Here is a 14,854-nt window from a genome sequence, read left to right as displayed (position 1 = left end):
CACTGCCTTGAAAGGAAAGGAATTCTACCCAGTCCTGGTAGAATTCATCACCCGCTAAATAAAGAGCCTTGGGCCCTGAATAACCAGCAGTGATACCCAGGTAGTATGCTGTGGGCCTTGGGCTCTGAGAGGTGCTATTTTCAGTTGTGACCTAGCACATTCTCAGCTCGGTGACTATGGTAAAATACCCCATCTGTTTAAGAAAAGCAGAGGAAAAAGTAAAGGGCATTTTATCTTGCACACTAGGTACCAGCTCAACCACAATGGAGTAGAACAAGCATGATTTTGGGGTCCCTGAGTCCAGGCCTAAGCTCTTGGACAGCATTTCTGGACCTTCCCTGGGCCAGAGGGGAGCCCACTGCCCTGAAGAATGAGTCACATGCCTGGCATCATTCACTGAAGAGCCCTTGGGCTTCGAGTGGACATCAGCAGTGTCCTGGCAGACACCCACCATGAGCTAATGGTGGTAGGGGCCACAGGGAGAGGCTCCTCTGTCTGTGGAAAGGGAGGGAAGAGCAGCAAGGACTTTGTATTGTCGTTTCAGTGCCAGCTTAGCCACAGTAGAATAGAACATTGGGCAAATTACTAAGGTTTTTGACTCTAATCCAAAACTCCTAGACAGCATCTCTGGACCTGCCCAGGGCCAGAGGATCTAGCCACCCGAAGGGATGGACACAAATCTGGCTGGCTTCACCACCTGCTGATCACAGAGCTTTAGGGCCTTCAGTGAACATAGGTTTTAGCCAGGTAGTAGTTACAGAAGACCTTAGCCAAGACCCAGTGCTGTGCTGGCTTCAGGTATGGCCCAGTGCAGTCCTAGTTGAGATGGCCACAGGTGTGCTTGTGTCACACCTCCCCCCACTCCAGGCAGCTCAGCACAGAGAGAGAGGCTCCATTTGTTTGGGAGAAAGCAAGGGAAAATAACAAGTCTCTGCCTGGTAATCCAGAGAATTCTTCCAGATCTTATCCAAGACCACCAAGGCTGTACTCTCTGAGTCTGCAAAAACCACAGGGTTATTGGACTTGGAGCCCAAGTCCTTTTGAACACTTGGAAAGCCTCCTCAAGAGACAGGCACATACAAGCCCAGACTGCGAAGACTACAGTAAATACCTAATTCTTCAGTGCCTAGACACTGACAACAACTACAAGCATCAAGATTATCCAGGAAAACATGAACTCACCAAATGAACTAGAAAAATCACCAGGGACCAGTCCTGGGGAAACAGAGATACGTGACCTTTCTGACAGATAATTCAAAATACCTGTTTTGAGAAAACTCAAAGAAATTCAAGATAACAAAGAGAGGATATTCAGAATTCTATCAGATAAATTTAACAAAGAGATTTAAATAATTAAAAAGAATCAAGCAGAAATTCTAGAGTTGAAAAATGCAACCAGAATACTGAACAGTTCATGAGAGTCTCTTAATAGCAGAATTAATCAAGCAGAAGAATTAGTGAACTCGAAAACAGGCTATTTGGAAATACATAGTCAGAGGAGATTTTAAATAGTATAAAAAAGAATGAAGCACACCTGCAAGATCTAGAAAACAGCCTCAAAAGGGCAACTCTAAGAGTCACTGGCCTTAAAGAGGCGATAGAGAAAGAGACGGGAGTAGAAAATTTATTCAAAGAGATAATAATAGAAAACTTACCAAACCTAGAGAAAGATATCCAGATTCAAGTACAAGAAGGTTATAGAACACCAAACAGATTTAACCCAAAGAAGACCAGTTCAAGGCAACTAATACTCAAATTCTCAAAGGTCAAAGATAAAGAAAGGATCCTAAAAGCAGCAAGAGAAAAGAAATAAATAACATACAATGGAGCTCCAATATGTCTGGCAGCAGACTTTTCAGTGGAAACCGTACAGGCCAGGAGAGAGTAGCATGACGTATTTAATGTGCTGAAGGAAAAAAACTCTTACACTAGAATAGTACATCTGGCAAAAATATCCTTCAAGCATGAAGAGAAATAAAGACCTTCCCAAACAAACAAAAGCTGACAGGTTTCATCAACACAACTGTCCTATAAGAAATGCTAAAGGCTCCAGTTTCAGCTTTCTACTTATGGCTAGCCAATTTTCCCAGGACCATTTATTAAATAGGGAATCCTTTCCCCATTTCTTGTTTTTGTCAGGTTTGTCAAAGATCAGATGGTTGTAGATGTGTGGCATTATTTCTGAAGGCTCCGTTCTGTTCCATTGGTCTATATCTCTGTTTTGGTACCAGTACCATGCTGTTTTGGTTACTGTAGCCTTGTAGTATAGTTTGAAGTCCTTACTCCTTATACGAAGATTAATTCAAGATGGATTAGAGACTTAAATGTTAGACCTAATACCATAAAAACCCTAGAAGAAAATCTAGGTAGTACCATTCAGGACATAGGCATGGGCAGGGACTTCATGCCTAAAACACCAAAAGCAACGGCAGCAAAAGCCAAAATTGACAAATGGGATCTAATTAAACTAAAGAGCTTCTGCACAGCAAAAGAAACTACCATCAGAGTGAACAGGCAACCTACAGAATGGGAGAAAATTTTTGCAATCTACTCATCTGACAAAGGGCTAATTTCCAGAATCTACAAAGAACTCAAACAAATATACAAGAAAAAAACAAACAACCCCATCCAAAAGTGGGGAAAGGATATGAACAGACATTTCTCAAAAGAAGACATTCATACAGCCAACAGACACATGAAAAAATGCTCATCATCACTGGCCATCAGAGAAATGCAAATCAAAACCACAATGAGATACCATCTCACACCAGTTAGAATGGCAATCATTAAAAAATCAGGAAACAACAGGTGCTGGAGAGGATGTGGAGAAATAGGAACACTTTTACACTGTTGGTGGGATTGTAAACTAGTTCAACCATTATGGAAAACAGTATGGCGATTCCTCAAGGATCTAGAACTAGATGTACCATATGACCCAGCCATCCCACTACTGGGTATATACCCAAAGGATTATAAATTATGCTACTACAAAGACACATGCACACGTATGTTTATTGCGGCACTATTCACAATAGCAAAGACTTGGAATCAACCCAAATGTCCATCAGTGACAGACTGGATTAAGAAAATGTGGCACATATACACCATGGAATACTATGCAGCCATAAAAAAGGATGAGTTTGCGTCCTTTGTAGGGACATGGATGCAGCTGGAAACCATCATTCTTAGCAAACTATCACAAGAAGAGAAAACCAAACACCGCATGTTCTCACTCATAGGTGGGAACTGAACAATGAGCTCACTTGGACTCGGGAAGGGGAACATCACACACTGGGGCCTATCATGGGGGGGGGAGGGGGGAGGGATTGCATTGGGGAGTTATACCTGATATAAATGATGAATTGATGGGTGCTGACGAGTTGATGGGTGCAGCACACCAACATGGCACATGTATACATATGTAACAAACCTGCACGTTATGCACATGTACCCTAGAACTTAAAGTATAAAAAAAAAAAAAAAAAAAAAGAAAAGAAATGCTAAAGGCAGTTCTTTGATCTGAAAGAAAACAATGTTAGTCAGCAAGAAGAAATCAACTGAAGGTACAAAACTCATTGACAATAGTAAGCACATAGAAAAACAGAATATTATAACACTGTAATTGTGATGTGTAAACTACTCTTATTTTAAGTAGAAAGACTAAATGATGAACCAAGCAAAAATAATAACTACAACTTTCCACGACACAGACAGTACAGTAAGACCTAAAGAGAAACAGCAAAAAGTTAAAATGCCAGGGGATTAAGTTAAACTGTAGAGTTTTTATTAGCTTTATTTTTGCATGTTTGTTTATGTAATTTGTGTTAAGTTGTCATCAGTTTAAAATAATGGGTTAAAAGGTAGAATTTCAGGCTGGGTGCAGTGGCTCACTCCTATAATCCCAGCACTTTGGGAGGCCAAGGCAGGCAGATTACGAGGTCAGGAGATGGAGACCATCCTGGCCAACGTGGTGAAACCCCGTCTCTACTAAAGTACAAAAAAAATAAAATTTGCCAGGCGTGGTGGCACGCACCTGTAGTCACAGCTACTCGGGAGGATGAGGCAGGGGAATCACTTGAACCCGGGAGGTGGAGGTTGCAGTGAGCCGAGATTGTGCCAACTGCACTCCAGCCTGGTGAGAGAGTAAGATGTGTCTCAAAAAAAAAAAAAAAAAAAAAAGATAGACTTTCAAACCTCATGGTAACCTCAGTCAAAAAACAGACGATGGATACACCAAAAATAAAAAGGAAGAAATTAAATCACACCATCAGAGAAAATCACCTTCACTAAAAGGAAGACAGGAAGAAAGGAAAAAAGGTATGAGATGCTGTGATTTCCAACAACATGGATGGAACTAGAGGTCATTATGTTAAATGAAATAAGCCAGGCACAGAAAGACAAACCGCATATTCTCACTTATTTGTGGGACCTAAAAATAAAAACAATTGAACTCACAGACATAGGGAGTAGAAGGATGACTACCAGAGGCTGGGAAAGGTTGGGGGGTGGGGGATTGGGGATAGGTGGGAATGGTTAATGGGTACAAAAAACATAGCAAGAATGAATAAGACCTAGTATTTGATAGCACAATAGGGTGACTGTAGTCAACAAATCTAATTGTACATTTTAAAATAACTAAAAGAGTATAATTGGATTGTTTGTAGGACAAAGAATAAATGTTTGAGGGGATGGATACCCTCACTTTCTATGATATGATTATTTCACATTGCATGCCTGTATCAAAATATCTTACGTACCCCCATAAATATATACATCTACTATGTACCCATAAAACCTAAAAATAAATAAATAAAATTTTTTTCTGATTTATCTCATGATTTCTTCTTTGATCTATGGCCTACATATTTAGGATTTTCTTAGATATCACATTGAGTTCTAATTTAATTCTGCTGTGGTCAGAGAACATACTCTGATTTCAATCCTTTTAAATTCATTAAGACTCATTTTATGGCCCAGAATATGGTATATCTTGCTGAAGGTACCATCAGAACCTGAAAAGAATATATATGCTGCCGTTGTTGGATGTGATGTACTATAAAGGTCAATTAGATCAAGGTGATTGATGATGTTATTCAGATCTTATTAAAGATCTTTACTGATTGTGTTGTCTAATTCTACCAGCTGCTAAAAGAGGAGTATTAAAAACCTCTATGTTTGAGTTTTTGTCTATTTTTCCCTTTAATTCTGTCACTTTTTGTTTCATGTATTTTGAAGCTGTTATTAGGCTTTACACATTTGTGACTGTTATATCTTCCTTATGAACTGACTTTTTTATCTTTATGAAATGTTCCTCTCATTTCTAGTAATATTCTTTAAGACTACCAGAAATTATATTAATATAGCCACTGTGACCTTCTAATGCTTAATTTTCATGATACATCATTTTCCATCCATTTACTGTCAACCTGTCTTTGCCTTTATATTTAAAGTATGTTTCTTATAGACAGCTTATATTTGGGTCTTGCTTTTTTTTTCCCCCATTCTTACAATCTTTGTCTTTTAATGAGTGTTTAGCCCATTCACACAATGTAATTATTAAAAAGCACATTCTTTGGTGTAAAATTTATTTGTTTTATGATTTTTTTACTGTGTGTATTTTTTTTATTATACTTTAAGTTCTAGGGTACATGTGCACAACCGTGTATATGTTTTTTATTGTTTCTTTTCTGCCTTTTGGGGTTGAATTTTTTAGAATTTCATTTTAATTTATCATCAATCTTATTTTCAATGTTTTCTTGATTATTCTTGATCACTTTCCCCCAGGACAGTTTTTAATTATTTTGCCATTCTCCTTTCCCAATCCCACTACCACAAAAACAAAACAAAAAATTAAATATAATCTTGTCAGGATTGTAATTAGATTTGAATTGGACTATATTTATAAATTATATTGGGAAGAAATTTATCTTTACAATATTTTCTTCCTATACAAGTACTGCATGTGTTTACGTATTCATTAACTTTTTTCAGTCGTTCTGTAGTTTTCCTTATTCATAGCATACATGTTTCCTGTTAAATTTATATACATACATTTTGCATTCATGTTATTATTGTAAATGAGAATTAAGTAACTATAGTCTATTTTCATGCCCAGCATACTCCTAGGAATTACTTGTTTTTAAAATAAGCATTTAAATAAAAAATGAGACAAAAGTTGAAGATGTAAAATACTATAACATGTATGTTACTATATCATCCATCAATAAATTTGTAATTTCAACAATTTAATGTCAGAGATACGCAAATAAAATATTCTAATCCACATAAAATTGGCTAAATGTAATTAACTTAAATGAGCAATAACAATATTACTCATATCACATTGATACTTATGTAGGATTATTAAGTGGTTGGTACTTTTCTAAGTGCTTTATGTGTATAAACTCTAATACTCACGAACCCTATGATAATAGTTATTATTTCATTTTACAGATAAGGAAACCAAGCCACTTACCCAAAATCCCACATCTGGTACATATCTCAGTAGTCTGGCTTCAAAGTCTAGTTTTAACCACTACACTGTATTGTTTCTACTTTTTGAATAAAGCATGTCTCAGTTTTCAGCTTTAATTTCTACATATAGAAATAAGTACTTTATCATGATTCATATCACTGAACAGTAGAAACCAATATTAGGTCTTTTAAAATTAACCAGTGATAATGCTGCTATGTATACACATGTAGTTGAAAAGACCAATTTATAATATGGAATATTTTTATGTTGAGAATTCTAGTTTGTCTGAAAGTTAGACACATTAACTATAAAGTCAAATTCATTTTTTAAACTGCCTTTAGCTGTGATTTAAATTATCCCTATCCTGAGATCAGTTTTTAATGAACAGATATCAATATGAGGCATTCGAAGTTGAAAACAAAAAGGTAATAGAGAACTTTGTCATACCATCAATACTCAGAACTTTTTTTAAATGCTTCTGTTGATAATCTGCCCCAAGACAGTTTTGTATTAAAGAACTAAAATTACTCAAAGTTCCAGAGCACAATTTTTAGAAATAAAACTTTTGGCTTCTCATATTACCTGATCTGATGAGATTTCTGTATCAAATACAGAAGAATCAAATAAATTCAATCCAGGTGATCTAGAAGTATAACTCATAAGAAAAGAAAGTCCAGGGGATTCCTTTTGTGTTTGAACTTCAGGTACTGCATTTCTATTTCTGTTACTGAGAAATAAGAAATCATCAAAATGTTAAAAATCTATTATTAAACACTGAATACTGGTAAGCATCATAAGCAACAGCATAGAGGTGAGAATTAGCACAGTAGGGAAACATAGGAAGTAGTTATTGAAGTGACAATCCTATGGAGAAAGGATTGTATGAGGTGGAGACTAATGTTAAATAAAGTAGAACAATCAATTTGGGGATAATAACTATGAAAACCTACTGTGAATATACTGTCAGGCTCTATTCTAGGTTCTTCCATAGGCATAACTTACTTATTCTTCACAAGAACCCTATGAAATAGGTACTGTTACTATCACTTCCATTTTACAGTAGGGAATTTTGAAGCATAGAAAGGTTAAATGATTTGCTTAAAAGAATAATAAGTGCCAGAAGTGGCAGGTGAATGCAGCAATCCCGATTCAAAGTCCAAGCTCTTAACCTTGACACTGTACTGTCTTCAAGATTTTTAATGCCAGTGACAAGATTTTAGTGTTGATGAGAAGCCAGCCATTACAGTGATGTATAAGGAAGTTAAATTATAATATGATTTGGGAAAAATAATTAGACAAGACAGTTTATACCAGTGGTTAAAAGCATGGATTCTAGAGCCAGAACAGCCTGGGCTTAAATTTCTATTCTAATGTTGATTAGTTGTATCACCTGTTATTCTGTTTCCTCTTCTGTAAAATAAGGATAATAATGTACCTACACCTAATAAGATTGGTGTGAAAATTAAATGAGCAGTATTTATAAAATGTCTAGAGCAGTGCCTTGCACATTTTGTTAAGTGTTTGTTAAATTTAATAGAAATCTGATGATACTGTCATAACTATCTCTATTACCGTGAATGAGTCACTTAACTTTACAGATCATAGTTTTCTGATCCATGGAGAGAGGTTTTAGCGTATGAGCTCACATTCTTTCACAGTTCTCAGGTTTGATGACAGGTTCCATTTTGAATGCGCTGTGCTTGAGTCAACAGCATGACATTCAAATCAGTAACTCTTACTAGCAATTTAAAATGCGGAAGTAGAGCACAGGTCTGATGCAAAACAACCCTCATGAAGTGAAATCTGCTTGACATATGTTTTAGAGAAACCTCAGGGTTCAGTGTTAAGGAGGAGGATGGACTAAACAGAAAGGTTAAGTACAGCACTATTTTCTTGGCTGCAAACTACAAATATGTGGTTTCCAAAATTTAATAATCATGTGAGAGATATTTATGCCTAAAGAGCTTGCTTAATAGAAATGGCAAGTCTTGCTTCAGACACTACAACATATGAAGAAATGACTGACGGAACATTAATTGACGATAAGTCTACATTCTACCATATGTGACAACAGCTTTTTAGCTTGACTTTTTTTTTTTTTTGAAATAGAGTCTCACTATGTTGCTCAGGCTGGATTCAAATTCCTGGGCTCAAGGAATCCTCCTCCCTTAGCATCCCAAATAGCTGGGACTGCAGGCACATGCCTCTATGCTAGGCTTAGCTTGACATTTTAAATTTTCTTTATCCTTTGGAAAAATCTTAAATCTACACACTATTGCTTTATACGTACATGGGATTTATGCCATCTTCAGCTAAATGTTGCAGGAAAAATGGGGAAGAGGGTCTATGAAACAGGAACAGCAGGGTATTAATAATTGTTAAAACAGGGTGAGGGTAAATGGAGGTGTGTTATATTAGTCTTTCTCTTCTTTGTATGTCTGAAATACTACATAATAAAAATTTGTTAAAGTTACAAGTACTAGGCATGTTACTATTCCTATCAGTTATTTATATAATTCAACACACAGATAATTTAACAGTAGTTATTAATTAAAATCCTACATTTCGAATGGGGGGGTTTTAGGGAATTTTATTTTCTCCAATGACTCAGATGCTTTCACAGCTTCAGGAGTTCCTAAAAATATAGGAATTTCAGATGTTCGTGGAAAATTCTCAGCTCTCTCTTCTACTTCGTCACTATCATTTTCTATTGGCTTCCCAAAATGTTCAGTATATATAGCCTGCAAATTCAAAGTAACAGAAAACTATAAAAAACAAATGCTGTGGCATAAATGAGACACATAAAAATGCATGAGGAAAATACCTTATTAATCCATGATGTTAACATTTCACAGACAAAATAAGTGAAATAAGAATAACTGGTGAAAGTGATACTAAAACATATACCAAAATATAGAAAAATAAATATTTATCTGATTTTTTCTTTTCTTTCCAGTTCCATCTTCCACTCCTACCTGAAAAAGTAAATGACAGCCAGAGCATATTGGAATTGATGAAAAAAATGATTAGGAATGATTTTTCTTTTAAAATTTCCACAATATGCTCTTTGGGTGAACAATTACATATGCTATCTCCTTGAAAGTGAAAAATGATGTACTTTTAAGCAATCTTGCTCTCACTGATTAATTTCATTTTCACACTTTTTTGACCTTATAAATCTGTTATGCTACTTTCTCTACAATAATTGAGAATCTGAATACTAATTTTCCTTTATGTCATTTTGTAGAATAGAGATATGATTTGTCAAATATGCTTGTTATGCCAAATCCCATTACAGAAATAATCTGGGTCCCTTCATCAAAAAATGTGCTTATTACTTGTGTTTCTTTACAGCAAAACACTACTTGATGTTTCTCTTATTTTAACCTTTAATAGTTAGACTGAACTTGATATACATTGTTTACATCTATCATCAGGAAAAGTGTTCCACTATTTAAATAATGCTTTCAAGATACTTTTATGGCAACCACTGCTCTTGAATTGCCGTGGTCAATCATTCAATCTTACCAAACAAAATTGTTTTCATCAATCATTATTTAGTTGTGGTCAAGATACACTGTCACTTACTAATGATAACTTTTTGTATACGTTTTTTAATTTTTTAAAACATTTGGCCGGGCGCGGTGGCTCAAGCCTGTAATCCCAGCACTTTGGGAGGCCAAGACGGGCGGATCACGAGGTCAGGAGATCGAGACCATCCTGGCTAACACGGTGAAACCCTGTCTCTACTAAAAAATACAAGAAACTAGCCGGGCGAGGTGGCAGGCGCCTGTAGTCCTAGCTGTTCGGGAGGCTGAGGCAGGAGAATGGCGTAAACCCGGGAGGCGGAGCTTGCAGTGAGCCAAGATCCGGCCACTGCACTCCAGCCTGGGCGACAGAGCAAGACTCCGTCTCAAAAAAAAAAAAAAAAAAAAAAATTTATTGATGCATAATAGTTTACATAGTTTTGGGATACATGTGATAATTTAACACATTCATGTAATTTGTAAATATCAAATCAGTGTAGTTGGGATATCCATCACCTTAAACATTTGTCTTTTCTTCATGCTAGAAACTTTGACTTATTCTCTTCTAGCTATTCTGACAGGTACAATAGATGGCTGTGAGCTGTAGTCACTATACTGATCTATATCTAACACAAGGCCTTATTTCTTTTATCAAACTATATAGTTGCATCCATTAATCAGCTTCTCTACATTCCGCCTTCCCCACTATCCTTCCTGGACTCTGGTAACCACCAATCTATACTGTATCATCTTGAAACCCACTTTTTTTAGCTCCCACATATGAGTGAGAAGATGTGATATTTGTCTTTCTGTGCTTGTTTTATTTTGCTTAATATAATGACCACCAGTTCCATCCATGTTGCTGCAAATAACTAAATTTCACTCTTTTTCATGGCTGAATAATATATTTTTGTATATTTTCATATAAAATGTTTGTGGCTTCATCTTTTAATCTGAAAAACAGAATCTGTAACTCTCTAGAAACCTGATCACCAAGCTGACAACATCTCACATAAACCACATAAATCATTGTACTAAATCTGAAATTTAAATAGTCGTAATATTTTAAATTGGAATTTTTGCTTAGAAATTAGAAATAAAATATTTGACTTACTTGTGAAGTACATTTTGATTCTCTTACTTGTCTTACTGTCCCTTTATCTCCATACTCAGCATCTGCTGTCATATAAGAACAAACTATTTTTCTCTTTTTGTAATTGTATTGTAAAATAAAACATTAGTCTAGAGCCATTTGAAATAGCTAATATTTAGCTGTTTTAATCTGCAAAAATGGCAAGTTCATATGGTTCAATATAATACATACAGATAAGAGAATAAAAAATATGAACAGTTTAACAAACAAAATTATAAAGAGAATACCCATGTTTCTTTACCCAGGTAAAGAAATCCAACATCATGAGCACTCTAAAAGGTTTCACATTCACCAAGTCTTGCTCCTCAGAGGTAATCACTATCCTGACTTTTGTGACAATCATTTCCTTAGTTTGCTTTGTTTTATCATCTAAATAATATAGCCTATTTTTCCTGTTTTAAATGTTATATAATAACATATGTATGCTCTTATGTTTTGGTTTTTTGTTTTGCATATGCTTGTAAGATGCATCCATATTATTGCACAAAGACACACTTCTCTTATTTTTACTGATGTAAAGTATTCCATTGCACAAACACAATATATCTATCCATTCTATTGCAAATGGATATTTGAAGTGTTTCTGCTTTCATGTACAATCAATGATATTATGAACATTATTTTACATATATCCTTGCATGTATGTACTTCTATTTCTCTAGTATATACCTAGGATTGGAACTATGAGGTATGGGGTATGTATATCTCTAATTTTACTAGATGCCAGGTTTTTCCGAACAGTTGTACCAATTTTTTGTGGTAATCTGTCATTCTGAATTACTCCAAGAAATCATTCAATATCACCAGACAAAATGATTAGCTCCAATTATAATTCAGGTATGGTCTCAATATGTAGTCATTTATGAATGGAGTTCCCACCAATAGTTTATGAGAATTCCTATTGTCCTACATTCTCCTACTTAGTATTGTTAGACTTTTTGAATTTTGCTAACCTGGTGGATGTGTAATGATACCTCACTGTAGTTTTATTTTGAGTTACCTGATTTTCATACGTTTATCTGCCACAAAAGATTCTCTTTTCTAAAGTGTATACTTTCATACTTTGCACATATTTCTAATTGGGTTGTCTGCTTTTTTCTTCTTCATCTATAGAACTGCTTTACACATTTTGGAAACGACTCTTTTGAAAGTTTTATGTACTTCAAATATATTATTTGCTCTTGTACTCTTTTTATGGTATCTTTTGATAAACAGGAATTCTATATTTTAATATTGCCAAATTTCTCCATCTTTCTTTCATGATTGGACTTTTTAATGCTTGAGAAATCCTTTCCTATCTTGAAGTCATGAAGATGATTTTCTATTTGATCTTCTGAGAATTTTACACTTTTTGTCTCTTACATTTAAGTCATAAGTATTATTTTTACCACATATTAATTTCTTCAAAAGCTGGGTTTGAAAATTATTGAAAAAAAATTTTTAACTTCAAAATAATTGTATTCATTCTTGGGTATGAAGCCTCACTATACATGCTCCACAGCAGGTAGGGCTATGTGAGATATGTGCATTTCCCCATATTCCTAGAGATTGGCTATTCCTCCTTGTCAAACACTCTGTCAGCTTGGCATATATAGATTATAAACAGGTGAAACAGATCACCTGCACAGGTAATATATAATTTTTTTCTCTCAGAAGGAGCGTCTTTGTGGATTAAGCATACTGTGTTGGGTGAATCCTATAGTGAGTGTGACAAAAAGACTCATAGTATATTAAATGAACATTCTAAATATACATCCATTTCATGCTATCAGAATAAAGCATTTTTAAAACTTCAAAACAAAAGTCAGTTATGAGACAAAAAGAGATATAGAGTTTTATATACTTTAATAGAGCAATTGTTATGCATTACTAGTTTACAAAAAAAAATCCATCTGTGTGGTATATGTTATATATACATTCACCATTATGTTAATATACATATACATACATGTATACACATGTGTGTGTATATACATACAGAGAATGAGTTCATATTTTCAAGGGTGTGTCAAAGTTAGAAAAGCTACATGACTTGGGGATGATAAACTCATATATATATATCCTGTGATCCTTCAGTAACTTTATTCAAAGAAAATAGTCCAAAGTTTTAAAAGATTAATGTAAAAGAATATGGAGGCATTATTTATAATAGCAAAAAAACTGAAAAAAAAAAAAAACACCAAAAATATTCCACGTGAAAGAATGACTAAATAAATTACATCATATCCACACAATGGAACATTATACAATCATTACAAATAAAATCTATTTACTGACATAGAGAAATAACCTAAATAGTATATCAAGTAGGAAAAAAGAATAAAAAATTATGTATATAATATGATTCAAACGTGGAGGAAAAAAGAATAAAAATGCATAGAAAAAATGGTATACGCCAGTATTTATGATGTTCAGTTATGTCTGAGTGATGATATTTTTGTTTTCTTTATATCTTTTTTTGTTTTCCAAATATTCTTTTGTTTTTACATAAAGTTCTAGGGTACATGTGCACAACCGTGCAGGTTTGTTACATATGCATACATGTGCCATGTAGGTGTGCTGCACCCATTAACTCATAATTTACATTAGGTATATCTCCTAATGCTATTCCTCCCCCCCCACCCCCTCCCCACAATAGGCCCCAGTGTGTGATGTTCCTCTTCCTGTGTCCAAGTGATCTCATTGTTCAATTCCCGCCTATGAGTGAGAACATGCAGTGTTTGGTTTTCTGTTCTTGCGATAGTTTGCTGAGAATGATGGTTTCCAGCTTCATCCATGTGCCAACAAAGGACACAAACTCATCCTTTTTTATGGCTGCATAGTACTCCATGGTGTATATGTACCACATTTTCTTTATCCAGTCTGTCAGTGATGGACATTTAGGTTGATTCCAAGCCTTTGCTATTGTGAATAGTGCCGCAATAAACATATGTGTGCATGTGTCTTTATAGCAGCATGATTTATAATCTTTTGGGTATATACCCAGTAATGGGATGGCTGGGTCAAATGGTATTTCTAGTTCTAGATCCTTGAGGAATCGCCACACTGTCTTCCACAATGGTTGAACTAGTTTACAATCCCACCAACACTGTAAAAGTGTTCCTATTTCTCCACATCCTCTCCAGGACCTGTTGTTTCCTGACTTTTTCATGATCGCCATTCTAACTGGTGTGAGATGGTAGCTCATTGTGGTTTTGATTTGCATTTCTCTGATGGTGAGTGATGATGAGCATTTTTTCATGTGTCTGTTGGCTATATAAACGTCTTCTTTTGAGAACTGTCTGTTCATATCCTTTGCCCACTTTTTGATGGGGTTGTTTGTTTTTTTCTTGTAAATTTGTTTGGGTTCCTTGTAGGTTCTAGATGAGTCAGATGAGTAGATTTGCAGATGAGTAGATTGCAAAAATTTTCTCCCATTCTGTAGGTTGCCCATTCACTCTGATGGTAGTTTCTTTTGCTGTGCAGAAGCTCTTTAGTTTAATTAGATCCCATTTGTCAATTTTGGCTTTTGTTGCCGTTACTTTTGGTGTTTTAGACATGAAGACCTTGCCCATGCCTATATCCTGAATGGTATTACCTAGGTTTTCCTCTAGAGGTTTTATGGTTTTAGGTCTAACATTTAAGTCTCTAATCCATCTTGAATTAATCTTCGTATAAGGAGTAAGGAAAGGATCCAGTTTCAGCCTTCTACTTATGGCT

At 35.2% G+C, this 14,854-nt stretch overlaps 1 protein-coding gene across 1 annotated transcript in view; it reads right to left on the bottom strand.

Moving 5' to 3' along the window:
* The window catches only part of C6H14orf39 (chromosome 6 C14orf39 homolog), a 54,236-nt gene that overhangs the window by 14,321 nt on the left and 25,061 nt on the right, over positions 1–14,854 (bottom strand). Inside the window, exons 14-16 of the mRNA XM_023230009.2 lie at positions 11,117–11,178; positions 9,038–9,216; positions 7,058–7,202 (exon numbers count right to left, since the gene is read on the bottom strand). Of these exons, the coding sequence (XP_023085777.2) occupies positions 7,058–7,202; positions 9,038–9,216; positions 11,117–11,178 (386 nt within the window). The remainder of the gene's footprint in view (positions 1–7,057; positions 7,203–9,037; positions 9,217–11,116; positions 11,179–14,854) is intronic.

Source organism: Piliocolobus tephrosceles, chromosome 6, assembly GCF_002776525.5.
Source record: "Piliocolobus tephrosceles isolate RC106 chromosome 6, ASM277652v3, whole genome shotgun sequence".
Lineage (NCBI taxonomy): Eukaryota > Metazoa > Chordata > Mammalia > Primates > Cercopithecidae > Piliocolobus > Piliocolobus tephrosceles.
The sequence above is the reverse complement of the archived record's forward strand: the minus strand, read 5'-3'. Positions and strand labels throughout refer to the sequence as shown.